Consider the following 24872-nt stretch of genomic DNA (forward strand, 5'->3'; position numbering starts at 1 on the left):
TCAAGAAAAGTTGCTATATATTACCAAAACAGTACAAAACTAAAAATTGTTTATTTAATTGTGAACCTGTTTATTTTTGGTTATTTGTCAAGTTCATATCTCGAAACAGGATTTTAAAGCAATAAGTTTTTGTTTTACCATTTTGTCCTCCAAATCGTGAAAAACATGCTGTAGATTTTACGAATCAATATAGATTTGCAATGCTAACGTTTTAAAAATAGATAAATTTCACTTATTTGTTACAATATATCGCACATTTTGCTGTGTTTGAGTTTCAAGGGATAAACAAATCTACCCCTCCTACTTTTTGGTTGGTTTTGAGCAGCAAAGGACAAACAAATCTATCCCTTCCACTTTTCAGCTTGATTTGAGCACCAAAGGATAAACAAATCTAACCCTCCTTTTTCTTGATACTGATACTGAATTTGTTCTCCTAAAAATATTTTGTGGAGAAAAACAGCATAATTTCAACACTTTGAAAACATCTTCAAGAAAATTTGCTATATATTACGGAAAAAGGCAAACAATAAAAAAACGTAGTTAATTCTGAACCTGTTTCAAATAGTTTAAATGGTGTACACCATGCCTGGTGTGCCCCAATGTTCCCATACAATCGACAAGCAATGATTGTATGAATATAATGTTGTTTTGATTGCGAATCCCCATGTGAAATGTGATTGCGAGGTCAAAATGTGTATTCGTTTTCCAGCTCAGTTGCGGCAGAATCAGTAGGGGGCGCTGTTGCGTGGATTTTATTCATATATGAGTTATGCATTAACTGTTGCGTGTTGCTTGCTACACAGTACTATGATCACACACACACACACACACCCCCCACGGGCAAGGCGCTGATGGTGATAATACGATACACCAACAACATGTTTGTCTGTACTGTTGTGTTTTGTTGTATTGTTTCATAATGCCACAATACAAAGCGTTCATATCCATGGAGGAAGAAAATAATGTTCTTCCTTACACATTCATTAATTTTCTGCAATGGGAATTACCAATCACAAGTACTAGTTTGTATTGGTTATTCCCGTTGGTTATTAAATAGTTGACCAAATACTTTAAAGTCACCTGGAAGTGGTATTTTGTCAAAGTAAAGCTTTTTCACTGAATAATGTGTTTTGATGAGTGGAATATGAATAAACAACTAAATACGGTTTAAAACCACTTAGTTTCCATGTTTTTTTTACAAATTTGAAAATAAGCCCGACCCGAGGGGGCGCTGTTCGTGACGTCAATCGAGGCGCGAGAACCGCATGCAGTGCCAACACAAGATAGTGACGCTTGGCGCAAGCTAAAAATATGCCCTCAAAGTTGAAACAATACCTGATTTGTTTCACGTTAGTCAAATGCTCATTGAGGTTGTTACGTCTTTCAGGTACCTACTTCGACATCACCACTAGCTGGAAAAAATGTTGGGATGGCGTCTTGTTTTAGAAAAGAACTTTTCTCGTTGTGTCAAAATGTGTAGTGTTTTCCGGATTCTCGAAGGACGACGGCTCGAAGTGTTTGCTGCACAGCGCTGGCAAAGACTTGCAAACTGACCCCATCTTTACTTGTTTTGCTGCATCCAGCAATACACCTGGTAGACATTGCTGGAAAAATGCAAGAAAAAAACTTTTTCGAAACGTACAAACTTACGGCTAGGACTTGAATGTACGTCCGTACGTGTGTTCGATGTTCGATCGAGGCAAAGTCTGCCTCGATTGAAGTCACAAAAGGGGTAGGCGTAGTTACCCGACACAACTTTATTTATTTGTTTAAACATATAAATCGTTGAAAACAATTACTCAAAAAAAATATTTTATTGTTCAGAAACATATACTCTAATGTTTAAAAAAATATATATATTTGCAGGTGACTTTAACAAGCTGGATGTAACATATTAAATGCTGGATTCAACACTTTCAAAGTGTAGTCACTTACCGAACTCGTGCAAGTGTTGGATTCACTATTTAGTTCTAGAGTGTAACATTGTGTGTTTGCTTAGTGCACATCTCTATGGCGTTTGCCAACCAATATAGTCTTTTCGCAATTAAAGGGTCCTTCAGCATGTTGACCACGTGCTCATTGATACACAAGCTTAGAAACACGTATAGTTGTAACGCAAAAATGACCCTTTTTTCATTGTCAAAGCCAAAATTATTAGCATGCTCAGAACGAGCTAAACAATTAGTCCGCTGCCACCTATTGTTCAACTCGAAAGTCTCCCATTGTCAACTGGGCCCAATTTCATAAACCCTGTAAGCACACAAATTTGCTTAGCATGAAATCTCTTCCTTAATAAAAACAGGATAACAAACCAAATTTCTAAATGATTTTCAGGATAAGCTAACAACAGTTGAATGACAGTAACAAGCACTATGCAACAAATTAAAATTTGGTTGGTAATCTTGTTTTAATAAGGAAAGGTTTGCGGTAACACCATGTGATGACTATCCATAATGAGTTGGTGTGGTTCTGAATAGAACCGTTGGTTTAACTCTACGTTTCGATCAATGTGCTCTGGTCGTCTTCAGAGCACACTGATCGAAACGTCGGGTTAAACCAACGGTTCTTTTCAGAACCACCCCTACTCATTAGAGATAGTCATTACTTGGTGTATTTCAACCATGCAAAGTTTCAAATCCTACTAATCTTGTTTGTATTAAGGAAGAAGTTTCATGCTAAGCAACTTTTTTGTGCTTACAGGTTTTATGAAATTGGGCCCTGTTATCAATAGCTGTTATGATGACTGTTATTTCAGGTAGTTCCTGTATCTGGTCCAATGGAAGGCAATACCGTTATTAAAGTCATCGGAACCAATATCGGTCAAAGATTTCAAGACGTCCGAAGTGTGATGGTTGGTCAGCAGCCTTGCGACCTGACTGGACTTGAAGATCAGTACATCACTGGTCAAAGGTGATAACCCATGTCAAAATAATAGGCCCTTTTTGAAACCACGTCTTCGGCTTTCTGTGAAAAATTTGCTCAAAATTGGTCGTCGTAGTTGCAAGAGAATAGTAAAAGAAAAAGCACCCTTGTTGCACAACTTTGTGTGCCCTCTATTGCTCGTTACCAAGTAAGTTTTTGTGCTAACAAGTAAACTTAGTGACTACCGGCAGTTTCCAGTGTCTGTAACAATTAATTTATAGAAACAGAAAACTACTTAATTTGAATAAAATAATGCAAGCCCCAAAATAAATCTCTACTCTAGCTCATTCGGCACGTGTCCGTGACGGCCTCATCTTCAAATCACCACCATCATCATGGCCCAATAGTTTCATGGTTCGGCTTTAACCGTAAGCACAGAATCGACGCTCATCTCTTGTGGATAATGTATTTTAACATTTGAAATTGAAAGAAAATTCAATAGTGATGTATATTTTGTTTCAACACAGTGTAAGCTGTCTCACAGCTCCAATGAGTCAGTATAGTACGCACTCTGTCACCATCTCAGTGGCTCCTGTCGACGGGGACGCATCCCTGCAGAGTACGGGGAAAGTGGACTTCACGTACACGGTAAAACACAAGTTTTTACGCCGAGCAATGGGAGACTTTTGGGACGCTTGATGGCAGGTTTGATGGCTGGCTTGATGGCAGGGAATGTGCGCATATTCAGAACTACGTAAACAATGGCAATTTACCTGGTCTGCTGCCACCAAGCGTTTCAAAGTCTCCAATAAAATCGAACAGTTTTATTTTTATTTTAAAAACAGAAGCACATTTTGGGGAAAAACAGTTTGATATTTAAACTTTAAAATTCCCGATATATCTTGAGAGAGGCTGGAATAACATTGAAATACACACCGAAACAACACGATTCATTTAAAGCAATTGAACATCGAAACAAAACAAAAAAAAGTTCACGGATTTACAAATAACTTACAGCGCTTACAGAAGGTAATGGTGAGAGACTTCCCTTGGTATTTTATTTCATGAAATGCTCTACTTGTTGAGAAAACATTAAAACAATACAAATTATCGATACGATAATTACGGATTTATTTGAAACACATGTCATGACACGGCGAAACGTGCGGAAACAAGGGTGGGTTTTCCCGTTATTTTCTTCCGACTCCGATGACCGCTTGAGCCTCAATTTATATATTGAATATCAAACCTGTGAAAATTTAGGCTCAATCGGTCATCGGAGTCGGGAGAAAACGGTGGGAAAACCCTACGTTGTTTCCGCACGTTTCGCCGTGTCATGACATTTTGTTTAAAATAAATCCGTAATTCTCGCTATCGAGAATTGATATTGTTTTAATGTTTTCTCAAAAAAGTAAAGTGTTTCACGGAATAATATTTCAAGAGAAGTCTTTCACCATTACCTTCTGTAAATCTTGTAAGTTATTTGTAAATCAGTGGACTTTTTTTTCTGTACCGAAAGTGTATAACGGCTTTAAAAAGGATTTGGGTACTTTTTACACAAAACACACTTTTCATAGAATAACATTAAACTAACACAGTTTGAAGATAATGATATTAGGAAGCCTACCTCAAAATATTAGTTGCTGCGGTGCTGTAGTTTTTTGAGAAATGGGTAAAACAATGTAAAGCAAATTCGTTTTGACATGCTAAAATAATGTTCGTATCATGATCACTCAGACGAAAATTATTTCCATGACATTGTTTTACTCATCTGTCAAAAACTACGGCACCTCAGCAAGTTATTTTTTTCAGGGCAGGTTTCTACTATCATTATCTTCAAACTGTGTGAGTTTAGTGTAAATTTGTGGACATTGTGTTTTTTGTCCTCCAAAAAGTACATCAGTGAAGATATTTATCTATTTTTTGTGTAAAATTAACAGTTTGGTCGATCTGGTTGATAATCAAGTACAATACAGACCTTTAACAGTTAAAAAGTTTATTTCTTTAGTTGTGTAATGTTTAGTCAGTTCCTATTGTAAGAAGATACAACTTCCCATGTTATGGCTAATAAGTCGAGTTTATTCCAGATTATGAGAATCAACTGTTACTTTCGGGCGGCCATGTTATAAGGTGATACATTGCATTATGGGAAGTAAACACTGCTCATGGCATACTGCTACACCTATAAAGAAAGTTAGGGTAGTCTTTTCTATACAATTTCCTAATCAATCCTTTTTGGTAGAGGGCGGTATCAATGTTGATGCTTTTAAACGAGAAATAGTTACACATGTATTCATTCGCTTACTATGTATATTACAACCAGGGCCCTGTTTCATAAAGCTGCTAAGTTCAAAAATTTGCTTAGCATTAAATTTATTCCTTGATTAAAACAGAACTACCAACAAAATGTCCATATTTTTTATATTGCAATAATTTCGAGCTAAGCACATTTTTGTGCTTAGCAGCTCTATGCAATAGGGCCCAGTTGTATTTGGCGTTTGTTTATCTGTCTTTAGCTTCTTTATGGAGCCACTTTGTTATTGGTGGAACACGGGGCTGGACGTATGTAATATCGCAATGTTTCCATTCATTTCTGCCTAGTGTTATTTATGTGCTAAAATATTTGATCTGTATTGAAATTTGGCAAGGGGGTATTTTGGGTACGTAGTTGAAGTCATGGTACCATTACTGTGCAGAAATCTAGCGTGAAGTAAACGTTTTAGAATTATTATTCGCTTTATGCAAATCTTTAGTCACGATAATTTGCAAGATCTGTATAAAGAGAATAACTATTTTAAAATGTTAATTTCTCGTCTGACTTATTACTTGCCCACCATGACTTCAACTACGTACCCAAATTACCCCCTTGCCAGGTTTCGGGAAAGAGTGTAATAACTTACAACATAAACAAATACTGTTGAAGGAAACTTTACCTTTTTGACTTTCTCGATTTAATGGTAGGATCCAATGATCATTAATTTCCATCCAAGAATTGGACCTGAAGCTGGCGGTACTCTGATAAACATCATCGGCGTCAATATGGACGCTGGTACCGATATCAAAGCTATGGTTGATACCAATGTACCATGTGCAATCGTTTGGTAAGATACGAAAAAGTCCTCCTCTCTCACTTTGTAACATAATAATAATATTAATAATAATAATATTAATATCGAAGTCTTATATAGCGCACGTATCTACCAAACAAGGTACTCAAGGCGCTGAGTATAATACAAACTTTCAGAAAGATAGGTAATTGCATGTGGTGAATTCTGAGACCCAATTATTTAGGACCTTATAAGGGTTTACAAGGTGCTACGGCGCATACAGCAGCACATGGGTTCTTTAACATGCGTTACACATGGGACCAACGGCTTTACGTCCCATCCGAAGGACGAAGCAATGGTTAAGTGTCTTGCTTAAGGACACAAGTGTCACGGCTGGGGATTCGAACCCACACTCTGCTGATCAGAAACACCAGAGTTTGAATTCGGTGCTCTTAACCGCTCGGCCACATAGCCTTTTCCCTACTTATCTATTAACTTGTGTCGTCTTCAGTTAGCCTGATATTTTATTCTTTGTATTCTATCATCAGCAATTTGTTATGTCATTGTTCGTTTTGTCTTGTATTGTCCTTAAAAAGAAACCATAACTAATCAGTAAAGTTGCGGGTACAACCATGTGTAAATCTCTTATGAGATGGTGTGGGCTCTGAAAAGAGCCGTATTGGTCTCGACGTTTCGAACAGTATACTCTGTTTCGTCTTCGCTGTTTGTTTAATTGCTGTATAAAGGCTGTTTTCTACAAGCATCGGCTTACTCTAAGGTAGTCTGGTTCCCAGACCCAAAAATCTCCGACTAGGCTCTGTCGAATTTAGGGTCCGGTATCACCCCAAATCACGTGACCAAAAAGGAGGAGTTCCTCCTCTTTCGAAGTTATCCGAAATGTTCCGAACGTGTTGTCGTCAACATTCGGACAGTATCGTTCATGTTCGGTACGGACTCGTAATGTTAGTCTTGTCGGCCGTACATCCAGGAGTTTTTATGCCAGTTATTGCCAATGCAGGCGTTGTGCCTAAATAAAGCGTTTGCAAAGCGATGCGACAAGTTCAAAATATAAACCCGAGTAATCGCTCCGGGTTCTGGTAAGTTTTTGTCCTTTTTCTTCAAAAATATTTTTTTAAAGGTGTTTTGACTTGAGTGTTCATTAGACATTGATTGAGGATTAAGTTTCATGGTTTTTAAAAGTGGTAAAAATGGGAAAAAATCTGGTGACTATAGCTGTCAAAATTATACGTGTTGAACCAGATTGTCATTAATTGACGATCAAAATAATCTCGTAACCCTCCGGCCTGGCGGCCGTTGGTAGGAGGGTTACGTTATATCGCAACTGGTAGTACGTGCAGACATGGTTTCCCTGGAGATGAACCCGACCCTGACAAGTTGCGTCATGCTCTATTTTTAACCGTGGGTGATACCTGACCTAAGATTTTTAACAAGAGACGTCAAGGAATCTTTGGGCAGGGGACCAGAATAACTCTAAGGAGCCTCATGCTGTTGCTCATCTTTTGTTCATAGTTAATTCCTAGTTATTTAAAGACACTGGACACTATTGGTAGTTGTCAAAGACCAGTCTTCGTATGTGTCTCAACAAAATATGCATAAAATAGCAAACCTTGTAAAAATTTGACCTATAACTACGAAAGAAAAACGCCCTTGTCACACGACGTTGTGTGCTTTAAGATGCTTGATTTCGATACCTCAAATTCTAAACTTGGGGTCTCGAAAACAAATTCGTGGAAAATTACGTCACTTCATGGGGAACTGTTTCTCACAATGTTTTACACTGTAAAGCTCTCCCCTTTACTCGTTATACCAAGTGTGGTTTGGTGCTGATATTTATTTGAGTAATCACCAATAATGTACACTGCCTTTAAGCATCATTTGCTTTAACACTATACTGTTTTTGTTTACTTATATGTACTTTTGATTTCGTTACCTTTCTATCTACTGATCATTTCTATTTTTGTACTGTTTTCCATCACGAGTATGAAAACTACTTCATAATGGGTGAACTACTCCTTGTAGATAACGATGTTGTATTGTTCTTTGTCGTTATTTAATATCTTCTACACTGGTTGTTCGATGCAGTATCGGATAGGCCAAATGAATCGAATCACCTTACAAAGATGAAATAATTGTGTTTCAAAAAACAACATGACCACCGTTATCAAAACGAGACCTTTTTTTATGATAGGCGTAACAACACGGCTATTGTGTGTTCCACCGCTGCCTCCACGGTGGGTAAAACTGGTCGCATCACTGTTTCATTTGACGGTGCTCTAAGGAGTTCAACTGATAACTTTACTTTTCAACCCAATCCGGATGTAATCGACATACAGCCCAGGAGGAGCATCAAGTCGTAAGTTTGTTTAATAATGATAATAATAGTGGCTTCTTATATAGCGCGCATAACCGTTACACAGTGACGCTCCTGACGCTGTAACTACAGTATTTCCTGCAACTAGTGTGTAGTACGTTTGAATTATGAGACATGGGCCCTTTTCGAAACCACGGCTTCGGCTTTGGATTTGGCTCAGACTAGCTTGGCCCCGCGGTTGTTTTGACAATATTGCGCGCGTTTGTTTTCTTTTCGTACGCGCTTAGGGCTCCATACAAGAGGGCGGAGCTGGAGGCCCAATCCAAAGTCGAAGCCGTGGTTTCGAAAAGGGCCCTAATCCTTTCAGTACAATGTAATAGTTTACAAGGTGACATGGCGCAATGTGCAGCTAATCAAACCAGAAACACCGGTGCGAACCCATTCTCTTTTCGATAAGTGAACTGGGTTCTTTTTCGTGCGTGTTACGCAACACACGTGATCAACGGCTTTACGTCCCACCCTAAGGACAAATCATCATGTTTCCATGGGGTAAAAAAGGACAAACAACAGTCACGTTAACACCATATGGTCGCCATCGGCTTCATCCTATCATATCAATTATATAAAGGGGCCAAGCTGAAGGGGCCCGCTCAACAACCCCCATTTTGCCATTGGTTAAACAAATTAATACATATATATTTTTTTATTTGACAGCGGTGGACGGAAACTTACGGTTTCAGGAACTGGTCTATCCGTGAGTAGAGCTACGATGTTTGTCCAACACGATAAAGGGATGGACAACATGTTTGAAGAAGTAAGTCAAATATTGATGATCCCTATTTTTAGCGGCATTAGTTCAATAGCATTACTTTGACCTACTTGGTTTTTTTTTTAAGCCCGAAAGTTTTGGGATTTATCGTATAAATTGAGAATAAAATGTCCATTCTGAGAAGCGTTACCGCAGTAACGCTTTGAAGTTTCAAATGTTTGTGCACAAAAACTTATGTATTATTTTACATAACTGCATAACTTCGAGGTGAAATGTTTCTCAACATGTTTTTTTTTTTTACTAATTGAAAGCTGCTGTAGGCTTCTTAACAATAGTCGTTATTTCCATTATTTGTTTGTGAGTTTACTAAACGTATATAGACCTTTCTTTTGCAACCTTACAGTCAACCCACGTTTAAAATCTATGGAAAGCCTTAAATGCAAATCAAAAATAAATCGGTACTGTTTGTAACAATGTTACCAAATTATTCAAAAATTGTGTTGATTTTGTTCAAAACAAAACAAATAACTATGTGAGGTATTTTATTAATTGAAAGTTTGCCGAAAATGTTGAATTTGGTTGAAACATTATGTTAATACGATTGAGTGTTTTACCAACAATCGGCCGACAATGCAAGGCGGTTTGTTTATCAACAAAAGAAAGGTCTTTACCCTCGAATAGAGGTGGCGGCAGCAAGGTGGCGGCAGCAGACTTACCAGGTAAATTTCCATTGTTTACGTAGTTCTGAGCTTGCGTATATGACCGAGAAAAATGGGTTTTACCTAGTAAGTCTGCTGCCACCAAGCATCCCAAAAGTCTCCCATTGTGACAACGGCCATTTTGTTTCTACACCATAGTCCTGTGAGGCGCATAATGATTCGATCGTCGTTTGCACGTCCCCGGCCATTAAGCTACCTGATACGATGACGTCATCATGCACTGACGTCACTGTTGGGTTTCAGTTGGATGGATTTGAAATGCTCTTAGAGACAACAGAATTCAGCTATTGCTTGGATCCAACTTTTGACAATAACGAAGATCTTGAGGTTTCGGATAAACATTCGCTTCAAATTAAAGTAGGTGTTCCCTTTCATAAATTTCCCCTACATATACACAACATTATACAGGATTGGTTGAAGAAATCTGTATTTAGACTAAGAGTAACTATAAAACAGAATATTAATAGTAAACTTGCGGGTACAACCATGGGTAAAATCTCTTTTGTAGGAGTGGTGGCTCTGAAAAGAGTCGGTTGGTCTGGACGTTTCGAACAGTATACTCTGCTCGTCTCCCTCCAGCCATACTTGAGTTCCACATCACCAGTAGTCCAGCATTCTCCAGAAGACGAGCAGAGTATACTCTTGGTGGTTAAATTGGCTGCTCATTTGCCGAAATTGACCGTATACTGTTCAATTTTGCGTACCGTCATTCTTTTTCGTGACACACACGCCCCAAGAAGCGTCTAAGAATTTGAATGCTGCTTTGATGAAAATTGTTAAATTGAATGATTATTTTGTTAAATCGAATGACGCAACATTACATTTGGTACTTATCATAAAACAAAATCGAATGACCCTTTTCAATAGCATTCGATTTCGCGCGAAATAGCTTGGTGGTTAAATTGGCTTCTCACTTGCCGAAATTGACCGTATACTGTTCGAAACGTCGAGACCAACCGGCTCTTTTCAGAGCCACCACTCCTTCAAAAGAGATTTTACCCATGGTTGTACCCGCAAGTTTACTGTTAATATTTATATTTATAGTTACTCTTATTCTCCACACCATGCAAAGCTTCAAACACCATTCACTGTATTTAGACCTTTGTTTATATAATTTTGATTTTTGGGGTTGAACAACGAATCGACTAGAGTGGGATTCGAACCAACGACCCGCCGATTTAAAATAAACATGAATGAAATGCTCACTAAGCGAAAAACTCCAAACGTAAAGTTGGCTTTATTTATTTATCATCAACTTTGACATTTCGGACAGAAATGTTTAAAGGGATGTTTTCTACTATTTTCCTTTAACCATCAATACAATACATACTGTTATGGCAATTGATGTTGAACCTCTTCATCTTTAAGCAGCAACTTAAGACACAATTGTTCACACTTGCTTTCCATACCACTTGAGAATTCCCTCTTTTCCATCTTAACCGACCCCTTTGAATGATTTACACCATATTTAGTGCGCCTTTGTAAATGCTGTGTAATTATTATTATTGTTTTAGGGGAAGAGGCTGGTGTTGGCAACCGATAAGTCTGAAGTGTGGGTCACCGTTGGCGACAAAAACTGCACAGTGACAGAGCTGGGTAGTATCATTCTCTTTTGCACACTACCCATGGAGCGACCAGGTTCAAAGAGTGCTATGGTAAGAATAGTCGTTGTTGAAGTATGTTAACCCTGGAAAGCGCCCCTATGTTTTTTCAACAATCTTTGCATTCAGAATTGATCTCACTCTGTACGCAATACTGTTTGTACAATTTATTTGGTCTTGTATTGGATGTACTACGGTTTGAGTTCTGAACATGCGCGCATTACCGATAACAAAATATTTTACCTGGTAAGTCTGCTGCCACCAAGCATCTCAAAAGTCGCCCATTTCACTCCTTTGCAGGAGCAAAGGCACTTTACCAATTCACAATGTTACTCTATCCTGTGCTGTCTATTGCCAAGCAAATTACCCTTTAATGTTCTCATTTCATCTATACCATCTTCTGTTGTGTCTTCTGTTGTACCATCTTATGATGTGTCCGGGTTTATTGAAGTCACTTTTTCTTGTTTGCACGCCCACCTGCTGTCATACCTCCTTGCTATGTGACCAGCAGCTGGTTTCACGAAACATCGAGTCAGGAAGATCTCGTCCTATAAACTTAGGATGGGTTCAAAACGTCATAACGTCTTCGGATACGCAACTTGACTCGTCCTAAGTCCTATTAGATTGATCATAAAGTTAGGAGGAGTGTGGTGAAATCGACGGCTGTCAATCACAACTTCTTTGATTTAAAGACACTGGACTCTATTGGTAATTGTCAAAGACCAGTTTCCTCACTTGGTGGATCTGATCGTGTGCATAACAAAATAAAACATGTGCAAACCTGTGTCACACGATGTTGTGTTCTTTCAGATGAATGATTTTGAGACCTCAAAATCTAATTCTGAGGTCTCGAAATTAAATTCGTATAAAATTCCTTTCTCGAAAACTACGTTACTTCGGTGGGAGCCGTTTTTTCTCCCCGTTACTCGTTACCAAGTAAGTTTTTATGCTAATAATTGTTTTGAGTAATAACGAACAGTTACCAGTGCTTTTAATGATCTCCAACCTTGATGTTGTTTTTAGGTTAGATGGTACGGAAATTTAACCTTTGACATTGGTGAGGTGACCTTTCCTGCAGACGGTGTGACACTGACATTAGTTATCATCTCATCTGTGGCCATAGCCTTTCTCCTCCTGTCTGTGATCTTACTTGCCATGTATTTCAGACAAAGGAAAGATTTGAAGGGTCGTCATGAGCGTCTGTTAACCCGCATCAGACATTTTCACGAAGGTACAAGTTCCCCCCCCCCCCCCCACATACATAGGCCCTTTTTATAACCACGGCTTTCGGCTTTGGATTCGGCTTCAGGCTCCGTCTTTTCTGAGCGCGTACGCAAAGCACGCGCAAATTGTCAAAACATTCGCGTGGCCAAGCTAGCCTGAGCCGAACCTGGACCCGAAGCCGTGCATTCGAAAAGGGCCATGTACACCATTATTTCTACCACCTTTCAAAGTGGATGGAGTAGAAACATAAGCTGTAAATTCCATCATACAGGTACAATTATTTATAAAACACAAAAATTGTATTAAAGAGAAGGTATTAGTTTGGCAACCACTCTTAAAATTAATGCAAATATTTTTTTTTATTTTTTATTATAGAAGCCTACATGAACGTTTGATAGTATAAAGCAATTTGAAAAACATTTCACAATGAAGTAACTTTATTCTTATTATTCTTGTTTTAATGCAAATTGCCATACATCAAGGCCTTAAGGCAACTCTAAGGTGTGGGCTCTAGTTATTTATTTTTTTTCAGAGGCCGCTGTCATCTACTCCTAGGGCTGAAACAGGGTTAGCCCTTTTACAGTCCATACGGATGTAGGCTTGGGTATCATCAGTCCGAAGCCTGGCCGGTAGAGCAGATAGCACTACCCACACTCGAGCCCACACTATGCTGATCAAACAAAAAAAAAGAATTTGCTTAAGCAAAAAATCATTGCTTAATAAAATCAGATTACCGGCCAAGACTCCACTCAATTGTTATGCTAAGTAAACAACAGCTAAATACCAGTCACAAGCAATGTATATGGCATGAAATTACGGCCAGTAACATGTGTTAAATAAGCGAGCTATTTTCGTGCTTAAGCACATTTTTGTTTAAGCAGCTCTATGAAATTGGCCACAGAGCTTGAATCCTGTGCTCTTATCGCTCGGCCATGACACGCCAAAAATGCAGCTTTGCACAAGTACAAGTTTTAATGACCACAATCTTTAGTCTGAAAAGAGACGATGAGCCGGTATAAGGGTCCATTCTGACCCGAAGTTTTACAGCTTGAATCTCGTGAATCTTTAAAGACACTGGACACTTTTAGTAATTATCCAGTCTCCTCACTTGGTTATCTCAACATATGCATAAAACAACAAACCTATAAACATTTAAACTCAATTGGTCGTCAAAGTTGCGAGATAATAAAGGAACCAAAAAAAATTGTCAAACGAAGTTGTGTGCTTTCAGATGCTTAATTTCGATACCTAAAAATCCAGTTCTGAGGTCTCAAAATCAAATTCAAATAAATTAGTGGAAAGTTACTTCTTTCTCGAAAACTGCATTTCTTCTGTGAGAGCCGTTTCTCACAATGTTTTTTTATTTGTTTACTATCGACAGCTGTCCATTGTTTGTTACCAAGTAAGTTTTTATGCTATCAATTATCTTGAATAAAATTACCAATAGTGTCAAGTGCCTTAAAATGAATGTTTTTTGGGGGTACGATTTGGTTGTGTTTGAAAGTGTATTTAAAACAATAAAGAAATAAAACTACGTATGTGCTGCTTTGTTCCTCAAGTGGCATAACTATTAAATTTCTAAATTGGATATCACGCAGATATTCTCGAGATGGCCGCAGCTAAAGAACAGGCATCGCCGAGTACTGAAACTCCGCATAATATAAAATCTTCACAGCAACCAGTCGTTCTCAACAACAGTGTCAACATCGTCCCCGAAGATGTACAAATTACATTCAACCAGTTGGACATCGGTAGATTACTCGGTCAGGGTAAGCTTTGTAAAACAAAAGTATATCAGAGGTTGCAATACATGGAACCGAGGTTGTTTGTTTCAGCTGCTTAGATGTAGTGATATCAACTGATAAATACTGTGACCAATATTAATATTATTAATAATAACAATTCTTATATAGAAGAGTTTGCGGTAACACCATGTAATGACTTTCTCTAAATGAGTTGGATACGGTTCTGAACGGTTCTTTTCAGAACCACCCCAACTCATTTAGAGAAAGTAATGGTTCTTTTCAGAACCACCCCAACTCATTTAGAGAAAGTCATTACATGGTGTTACCGCAAACTCTTTTATATCTAATTTCCACCATGCAAGGTTTCAAATCCTACTAATTATTATATAGCGCATTTCACAATAACCTTATCAATGCGCTTTACATTAGTGCCCTGGTCAAAGGGCCAAGACCATCCCTTGTTATTGTTTCTCGGCTCCCATGGGAGTATACAACCTGGGCAACTCTTTATATCGCTTCAAAGGCTTTTTTCATTCACACTATCAACCTCTACCCTCGCAGCTACCCATTTATACCCCTGGGTGAAGAGAAGCAATTATCTTTATCGCGTTCAGCTCGATTAACAACATTTATTTACCGTTCTGTCATTAAAGAGTAATGTGTGAGTCTGTATGAGTATAACTAGACGTAGACATTATTTATTTTGAATCACAATCTAATGTTTGTTTTTTTTCTCATCTATTTAATTTAAAGGTGCTTTTGGAAAAGTGTTCAAAGCTGTACTCAAAGACAGCCCAACCGGGCCACATCGCACAGTCACTGTTAAAACGGCCTCAGGTGAATATATTTTAGGCCTGATTGAGTCATTTTTGTAGACATCTAAAAGCAAAAAAATATGCGCAACAAGGGTTTTTCTGTCATTATTCTCTAACTTGCAAATTCGATGACAAATTATGCCAAAGTTTTCACAGGTTTGTTATTGTATGCATATGTTTGGATACACCAAATGAGAATACTGGTCTTTGACAATTACCAAACGTGTCCAGTGGTTGCCTTTATGTGTTCCTGTTCTTCATTATCACCAAAGTTATTTGAAAACATAAAGACAAATTAACAAGTTTTGCGTTAATAATCATTTGTATTCGGTCACATCCACCCACTTCTCATAGATGTCGATGACCCCGGCAACGTCATCAAATTTTTGGAAGAAGGCCTAAAAATGAAGACTTTTGACCACCCTAATGTGCTTGGGCTCATTGGACTAACCTTTGACCTAGAAGGTCAACCGCTGATCGTACTTCCTTTCATGGGAAATGGTGATCTCAAGTGTTATCTTGAGAAGTACAAACCTGAGGTAATTTCTTTATTATCTTTTCAGTACGGGTTGTGAATAGCTTATTTATACATAATAATAATAATAATAATTTGGGGGGCTAATCATCCTTACTCGCAGCTAAGAGCTAAAGGACGCGGCTACAACGCGTTCGAGCATACAACCTTACTTGGTAACGAGTAATGGGGAGAGGTTGATAGTATAAAACATTGTGAGAAATGGCTCTCTCTCTCTGAAGTGACGTAGTTTTCGAGAAAGAAGTAATTTTCCGCGAATTTGATTTCGAGACCTCAGATTTAGAATTTGAGGTCTCGAAGTCAAGCATCTGAAAGCACACAGCTTCGTGTGACAGGGGTGTTTTTGTGCCATATTTATCTCGCAACTTCGACGACCGATTGAGCTCAAATTTTCACAGGTTTGTTATTTTATGCATATGTTGATATACACCAACTGTGAAGGCTAGTCTTTGACAACTACCAATTTAGTCCAGTGTCTAAAAATGAAAATGATTGCACAAAATCCAACCAATGGTTTTTTGTTTGTTTGGCCGAGAACAGATGTTTCACCTGTAGTGTATGCAGACTCAGTGATCTATTTATAGAATATGACGTCATTGTTTCACGCGAGATCTCGTTGTACGAGAGCTCTGTTGTTTTGCTTGTTTTTAACCACGTGAATAGAGTATTGACGCAACCTTACACCCGTTCCTTGGGTGGATTTCACAAAGGTAGTCCTAACTTAGGACTAGTCCTAGGCAATGCTAAAAGATAGAACCATAAAGATAGGACCAGTCCTAAGTTAGGATGAGTTACTGGTCCTAACATAGGACCAGTCCTATCTCTTAGCATTGCCTGGGACTAGTCCTAAGTTAGGACTACCTCGGTGAAATCCAACCCTTGTCTGTTATTACTTTTATTGACTACGTAAGAACACATCACCCACTTGCTGTAATACTATGCTCTGAATAAGGATTCGTTTTGGTTTGCATTATTTGAAGGCATTGACGGTTTTGAAGTTCGCCCAACATGTCGCTCTAGGAATGGAGTACTTAGCAGATAGGAAGTTTGTTCATCGGGATTTAGCTGCGAGAAATTGCCTGTAAGAATAATTAATTGTTCAGCAGCATAAACATTGAAATACTCTATTATGCTACTCTCACACTAGGGAGAATATGCTAGCGAATGTGCTTACGAACGGAAATATTTCACAGTCGCTCAAACTTCGCAACATTCACCACAAATTCACTACGTTGACAAGTCATTCTCCATCTCCTTACGAAGATTGGTCACTTTATGCTGCTCTCACACGGCGATTTGCGACAATCGCTCAAACTTCGCAGCATTCGCCGTGTATTCGTTAGCGTTGGGAACAAATTCTGAAAGTTCACAAATTATTCCCCACCTCCTTACGTCGATCGCTCAATTTACAAACCGGTTTGTTGATTTCAGTGAATGTTGCGAAGACGGTCATTGGGCGTGATTTCCGTAAGCATTGGTAACGTTGGTAGAGCGTGCGTAAGCGTTTGCAACGTTCGTAAAGGCATCGGCAAGCGTTGGTAAACATTCGTAATATACTCGTGAGATATTGGTAAGGAGAGGGCCGACCGAGGACGATCGAGGGGTGAGACCGAGATGAAATATTCACTATCCAACCGCCATTTCGGACTAATTCTACGCGCAGTTCAAATATTCATGTTCGCAAGAACATTCGCCATTCTGTGAGAGCAGCAATACGAAGCGCTTCCGTACATTCAGCGAACGTTGTGAAGACGGTAATTCGCCATCGATTTGCGTAAGCATTTGGTAAGCCATTGGTATTGTTGGTGAAGCGTGCGTATTATGCGTAAGATATTGGTAAGGAGAAGTTTAAGGATGACCGAGAACATATTCATTACAACTTTTGGGCGAATTCATCGCGAATTTCAAACATTCATATTCACAAGATATTGGCCCAAGTGTGAGAGTAGCAATAGTTGTCAATGCAAAATGCCCCCACCATAGTCATATCTTTGGCAGTATACAAGCTGCTGCTCAGAAGTAGTGCGATGAGCCGGTCCGCATGGTGATAAAAAGGGCCCAATTTCATAAAGCTGTTAAGCAGAAAGAGACGCATTTCTTTGCGAAGCAAATTTTGTTTTTCTTTTGGGGGAGGGGGGGATACAGTAACAAAAAAATGTAAAAAGTATTTTTTTGCCCTTTTGTGCTCCTTTTGACCACTCAGTACTTAAAGGTGTTTACATAACTATAAAGAATGTGTTAAACATTGGCAGCACTGGAAATATAATGTTCACAGATTAGCACACAACAAATTCACCTGGGCCAAATTTCATAGAACTGCTTACCAACAAACTTTGCTTAGTGTGAAGTTTCTTCCTTGATAATTACATGATTACCAACCAACTAATGACCGCGTGAATTTCAGGAAAAGCAAACAACAGATGAATACCAGTAACAATCAATATGTAACACATGAACATTTGGTTGGTAATCCTGTTTTTATCAGGGCAGAAATTTCATGCTAAGCAAATTGTCGTGCTTAACATCTCTTTGAAATTGGGTTCTGTGCCCAATTTCTTTGAGCTGCGAAGCACAAAAATTTACCTAGCATGAATTGTTTTGCCTTGATAAAAACAGGATTACCAACCAAATTTCCACGTGATTTTCAGGATAAGCAAACAACAGCTGAATACCTGTAACAAGCAATATGCAACACATGACAATTAATTGGTTGGTAATCCTGTTTTTTTAACCGCTATGAAATTGGGCCCTGGTCATGGTAGAAAACCTCCCTTGAAACATTATGTACTCGAATTGATAGAGCTGTATATGTACGGGTCTATGGTGCACTAGCGTAGCTTGGGAATAGTGTATCATGCCTGCAGTTTTATCTTTGAAAGGGCGAGGCCATTTTCATTTTGCAAAGGGCTATTCCATTAGAAAATTTGAACATTTGAATTTTTTGAAGAGGCACCAGGGCCAAGACCGGGGGCAACTGAGTCCGTGGCGTTGTGGCCAAATCCTTGCATGGTGTGTGCCTGGGTTTATTTTCAACAAATAACTGTTAACTGTAATAACTGAAATATTGTATGCTGTTCTTGTATAAGGGTTGATGAGAAACTTGTAGTGAAGGTAGGAGATTTCGGACTTTCACGTGATCTAACTGAGGAGAATTACTACACCAGTAATGATAAAGAGGCCAAGCTACCAATCAAATGGATGGCTCTAGAATCTATGGAACGCCGAGTGTATAACACTAAAACAGATGTGGTATGTACACTCAAGTTCAGTTCAGAAACCAGTGAAAAAAGACTTAAAACGATGTTCTTTGAAAACTGAGGAGCTCTTCGATGAGATCTTTGATGTAGGAGGGCTGATGAGACTATTACAAATGAATGGCACGAAGACATTATTATACCAAATGTCATGACATGTTTAAAATAAATCCGTTATTCTCGGTATCGAGAATTGATAATTTATTTTTAATATGCTTTTTCCAAAAGTAAAGCATTTCATGGAATAATTTTTCAAGGGAAGTCTTTCACCGTTACCTTATGTAAACCCTGTAAGTTACTTGTAAACCTGTGTAATTTAAATTTTTGCTCTGTTCAGAAAGTGTCCAACGGCTTTAAAGGTTTTGGGTACCTTTTCAAAATGTCCATATATTTACATTAAACTTTCAGGGTTTGAAGATAATGATAGTGGAAAGCTTCCCTTTAATTATTACTTACTGAGGTGCTGTAGTTTTCGAGACAATGAGTAAAACAATGTCATGAAATTACGTTTTGTAAATGCTTAAAGTAATTTTCATGACATCGTTTTACTCAAAACTGTGTAAGTTTAGTGTAAATCTGTGGACATTGTGTTTGTTGTCCTACAAAAGTTACATTACACCCTTTAAACAGTTGGCAGTTGCGAAAGGGTTATTTGCGAAACGGTCTATATGCAAACAACTAGTGTGAGGTTAATTGTAGGCACTCATGTCATTGACCTCTCACGAAGGGAGTTTGGGCTTGTGACTTCATTATGCAAGTGGCCTTTTTAAACTGATTGTTGTATAGAGGAAGGCCACTTAGAAATGGATTTGTAAATGCATTTATTTTTAATTTATTGTTTTATTTAAACGTTTATGTCAATTTTAATTATTCCATTTACCTCTTCACTACAGAGAGGTTCTTCTTTGAGTAAATGTGGTTATGTTTTTGTTTTTATAGGCGATGAGTGCAATCTGTTTATTTTATTTTGTTTATTTTTGATATTTTGCTTTCTTAAAAAATGCAAATGTCGTATTTTTTTTAACTATTATAATGACTCCGTAATATAGCCGTCGGGTCACCGAATTTTGTCAATTTTAACGAAACGCAAATTCATATTCATTTATTTTTACAATTTGGTTTATCTCTTGATCACAACACTGAAAATAATTTCATACCTATAATTTTCGACCGACACTTTGGTCTTCATTAGCAGGGTGCGCGGATGTTGAAGCCGTGACCTTGCGGACACGTAAAGTGACGGTCGAAAATTCCAGGTATGAAATTATTGTCAGTGTTGTGATCAAGAGTAAAACCAAAATTGTGTCTAGCCACCAACACAGAGGAACTTTCACGCTATCATATTCATTTTGTTGAGGAGCACATCGAATAAATTTGTATTATTTGTTTCACAAAGGGCTGAAGTTTGCATTTGTTTTCGTTCCTCAGTGGTCGTACGGCGTACTGCTATGGGAGTTGTTTACAGGAGGTCTGGTGCCGTATCCAGGTATACCGAACAAAGAGGTTTACGACTACCTGAAACGCGGCCATCGCATGGACGCACCAAAGTTCTGCCACAGGAAAATGTGAGTCGAGTAAATACTATAGACAAGGTTCCAAGTCTGCTATCGTGGTTTTTAGTCTACCCGATAGCCAACACATTATTGGAGACTTTTGGGACGCTAATTGGTAGCAGCAAACTTAACAGGTAAATGCATTGTTATCGGTCATGCGCGCACGCTTAGAACTACGTAAACAATGGTAATTTACCTGGTAAGTATGCTGCCACCTAGCGGCCTAAAGTATCACATTGCCCGAAATAGATTAACCTCCGTCTATTGATTGCGAGTTAGGCGCGTGGTAGCTAATCTGTGGTGGTGTTTTTCGTGGCTGATGCAGATGAACAACCACGATCTCTACTGTAAATCAAGTTTTTTGCTTCTGTTGCTGCTGTTGCTGCTGTTGTGATGTGTGCTGGCTGCTGTCACTGCTACAGTGTGATTGTTGTTGTTAGTCGTTGTGTTGTTTGCTGCTACTGTTTTAGCTGTTGTTGTGATGTGTGCTGGCTGCTGTCACTGCTACACTGTGTTGTTGTTGTTTTTCGTTGTGTTGTTTGCTGCTGCTGTTGTGATGTGTGCTGGCTGCTGTCACTGCTACAGTGTGATTGTTGGTGTTGTTTGTCGTTGTGTTGTTTGCTGCTGCTGCTTTAGCTGCTGTTGTGATGTGTGCTGGCTGCTGTCACTGCTACAATGTGATTGTTGTTGTTGTTTGTCGTTGTGTTGTTTGCTGCTGCTGTTGTAGCTGCTGTTGTGATGTGTGCCGGCTGCTGTCACTGATACAGTGTGATTGTTGTTGTTGTTTGTCGTTGTGTTGTTTGCTGCTGCTGTTTTAGCTGCTGTTTTGATGTGTGCTGGCTGCTGTCACTGCTACAATGTGATTGTTGTTGTTGTTTGTCTTTGTGTTGTTTGCTGCTGCTGTTTTAGCTGCTGTTGTGATGTGTGCTGGCTGCTGTCACTGCTACAATGTGATTGTTGTTGTTGTTTGTCGTTGTGTTGTTTGCTGCTGCTGTTGTAGCTGCTGTTGTGATGTGTGCTGGCTGCTGTCACTGCTACAGTGTGATTGTTGGTGTTGTTTGTCGTTGTGTTGTTTGCTGCTGCTGTTTTAGCTGCTGTTGTGATGTATGCTGGCTGCTGTCACTGCTACAGTGTGATTGTTGGTGTTGTTTGTCGTTGTGTTGTTTGCTGCTGCTGTTGTAGCTGCTGTTGTGATGTGTTGTGTTGTTTGCCGCTGCGTTGTAGCTGCTGTTGTGATGTGTGCTGGCTGCTGTCACTGCTACACTGTGATTGTTGGTGTTGTTTGTCGTTGTGTTGTTTGCTGCTGCTGTTTTAGCTGCTGTTGTGATGTGTGCTGGCTGCTGTCACTGCTGAAATGTGATTGTTGTTGTTGTTTGTCGTTGTGTTGTTTGCTGCTGCTGTTGTAGCTGCTGTTGTGATGTGTGCTGGCTGACGTCACTGCTACAGTGTGATTGTTGTTGTTTGTCGTTGTGTTGTTTGCTGCTGCTGTTGTGTTGTAAGCTGGCTGCTGTCACTGCTACAGTGTGATTGTTGGTGTTGTTTGTCGTTGTGTTGTTTGCTGCTGCTGTTGTAGCTGCTGTTGTGGTGTGTGCTGGCTGCTGTCACTGCTACAGTGTGATTGTTGTTGTTGTTTGTTGTTGTGTGGTTTGCTGCTGCTGTTGTAGCTGCTGTTGTGATGTGTGCTGGCTGCTGTCACTGCTACAATGTGATTGTTGTTGTTGTTTGTCGTTGTGTTGCTTACTGCTGCTGTTGTAGCTGCTGTTGTGAAGTGTGCTGCGCTGCTGTCACTACAACAATGTGATTGTTGTTTATGTTTGTCGTTGTGTTGTTTGTTGCTGCTGTTGTAGCTGTTTTTGTGATGTGTGCTGATGCTGTCACTGCTACAGTGTGATTGTTGTTGTTTGTCGTTGTGTTTTTGCTGCTGCTGCTGTGGCCTTGTCCCAAGGCTCTTTACGCAAGCACCCCGCTTTGAATACACCAGGTAGCATGAATGACATTACTGGCACGGAACTGCCGTACTTGACAGTATACTGTGGGGTCGAAGCAGGGTTGTTCAACCTCGTACAACAAAGCCGGAAACGAGCAGCAACAGTCGTCGTGCAACGTGTGATCATGCTACCTGGGCCCAATTTCATAGAGCTGCTAAAGCACACAATTTTGCTTAAGTACAACAATCCTTGCTTAGTAAAATCAGATTACCGGCCAATACCCCACTTAATTGTTATGCTAAGTAAACAATATAAATATCGGTCACAAGCAATGTATATGGCATGACATTTTGGCCAGTAACATGTGTAACATAAGCGAGCTATTTTCGTCCTTAAGCATTTTTGTTTGCTTAAGCAGCTCTATGAAATTGGCCCCTGGTGAATTCAAGGCGGGGTGCTTGTGTAAAGAGCCCTGGGACAAGGCTACTGCGGCAGCTGTTGCTGCTGTTTTCACTGCAACGGTGTTGTTCTTTATTATTGTGTTGTTTAGTTTTAGTTTAGTTTTATTAGACTTTACACTGGCATAAACATATAAATGTACAAATTGATAAATGAAGGAACAAAGAAGCAAAAAAGCTAAAAATACCAAGCCAGAGAGTGGCGATGAGGAACATGTGACCAGCACCTCTACCAAGCCGTCCTGCCACAGAGAATGTCGACTAATACCCACCTCACAGTTAAAAAACACCCATCCCACTATAAAACAAACAAACAAACACCCTTAACAAAACAAACAAACTAACAAAATGAGGGGAGGGGGCGCTTGAAGGCGGGACTGACAATTACAGACAACAACAAGATCAACGCTGAAAGTTTATTGCATTTTCATTTTGTCTTTGTGGCATTTTTTTGAATTGTTGTTTTCCAGCTCTGACATAATGAGGAGCTGCTGGAATGAATCGCCAAGGAAACGATGCTCTTTCCAGCAGATAATCAAATCACTCAACGAGGTTATGGCAATAATGACAGGAAACTTTTCTCCTCTGGATTTGGAAGAGCCAGGATGCGCTGCGGCAAACGCCGGGTACCTTATCCCTATGAAAGCAATGGATGGGGGGTTTTCCATAGAGGAGGGGAAGTCAATGGGGAAAAATGCTTACGCGAATGTTACTACGCGGAAGTAATGTATTAAAGGCGGGGAAGCAATGGGAGACTTTTGGACGCTTGGTGGCAGCAAACTTACCAGGTAAAATTCATTGTTTTCGGTAATGTGCGCGTGCTCAAAACTACTATAGTAGTAACTATACGTGAACAATGGCACTTTACCTGGTAAGTATGCCTAGTTTACATAGTGTTCAAAAGTCCCTATTGATATCCAGACATCAGTGGGTTTTTTTTTCTCAGAATTATGAGGCTTAGGAAATTGCAATACCATTGCCATTACGGGAAAGCTCAGTTAAAGAACAGCCTTTTCCTCTGGCAACTCACACCTGTTATCTCAATGTAATTCACTTTCCAAACTGTGGTTTTAATTAGATCATGTACGAACCAAGACGGGTGGTGACCTGCCCCCGATAAACTGCTGGTCCATTAAGTTTATTTTTACAAACACAAAAACATGTTGGTTATGAGATGCCTATAATATGTTTAGCACTGTGTTACGACCGGCTTTGCCTTTGCACTGTAAAAGGTACTGGATAGTATTGGTAATTAGTCAAAACAATTGTTAGCATAAAACCTTCTTGATAAAAAAAGCAATGGTGAGTTGTTGATAGTATAAAACACTGGAGAAACTTCCTCCTTATATGTGGTTTTTGAGAAAGAGGTAACTCACTCAAATATACATTAAAAACAATATTATTAAAAGACTTAAGGGACACGTTACCTGGGATCAGGTGAGTTCTATGAAAAGCGTTTCAAACCGTATAAAATGAAATGCATATGGCTGGAAAAATATTGTATAAAGTAGAATAATATGAACCGTACAAATATGGTAAGCACGATTTTCCTTATATTTTGCGAACGTCGGCCATAGTCAAAAATTGGACTCCACAAAAATGGCGTGCCATGTTAGTTCACGATGTTAAAGAGCCAATAAAGGATGATCTCATTATTTCAACTATTACTTTTTTATGGCCAAATAGACATCGTAGATACCGGTTAATAACCATTTTACTCTAAAAATTTGCATTTAGTAATGAATAACTCGTGTCACGCGGCCGCGCGGCTTTTTCAGCCAAGAGTAAAAATGGCTTATCTATTTTAATTGTCTCTTGACGCCAGTGACGATATTCCCCTAATTGGGATTAAACACAGTTCTCCAGCTTCGGCAAACTGAGGGCGCTACTTTCCACACCAAACAACCGCCACTGACGTCACCATTCCTTTTTTTTTCCCGCAGGTTTGTTTGCCCTCACGTTTTTCAGAAATTTTGCTAGAAGCGTTCTGTAGAAAAAAACATTTTTACCTTGTTGTAACGTGAGTTAAG

The 24872-nt window shown here is 39.1% G+C and overlaps 1 protein-coding gene across 1 annotated transcript in view; it reads left to right on the forward strand.

The window, feature by feature from the left end:
- Positions 1 to 24543, forward strand: part of LOC117299295 (plexin-A4-like) — a 41533-nt gene extending 16990 nt beyond the window's left edge. Inside the window, exons 12-26 of the mRNA XM_033782793.1 lie at positions 2756 to 2910; positions 3390 to 3510; positions 5824 to 5963; positions 8119 to 8283; positions 8956 to 9055; positions 9868 to 10086; positions 11244 to 11384; positions 12354 to 12561; positions 14153 to 14323; positions 15053 to 15136; positions 15469 to 15653; positions 16630 to 16730; positions 18736 to 18898; positions 20332 to 20468; positions 23313 to 24543. Of these exons, the coding sequence (XP_033638684.1) occupies positions 2756 to 2910; positions 3390 to 3510; positions 5824 to 5963; positions 8119 to 8283; positions 8956 to 9055; positions 9868 to 10086; positions 11244 to 11384; positions 12354 to 12561; positions 14153 to 14323; positions 15053 to 15136; positions 15469 to 15653; positions 16630 to 16730; positions 18736 to 18898; positions 20332 to 20468; positions 23313 to 23568 (2346 nt within the window). The 3' untranslated portion in view covers positions 23569 to 24543. The remainder of the gene's footprint in view (positions 1 to 2755; positions 2911 to 3389; positions 3511 to 5823; positions 5964 to 8118; positions 8284 to 8955; positions 9056 to 9867; positions 10087 to 11243; positions 11385 to 12353; positions 12562 to 14152; positions 14324 to 15052; positions 15137 to 15468; positions 15654 to 16629; positions 16731 to 18735; positions 18899 to 20331; positions 20469 to 23312) is intronic.
- The last annotated feature ends 329 nt before the right edge of the window (positions 24544 to 24872 follow it).

Source organism: Asterias rubens, chromosome 14 (assembly GCF_902459465.1).
Source record: "Asterias rubens chromosome 14, eAstRub1.3, whole genome shotgun sequence".
In the NCBI taxonomy this organism is placed as follows: Eukaryota; Metazoa; Echinodermata; class Asteroidea; order Forcipulatida; family Asteriidae; genus Asterias; species Asterias rubens.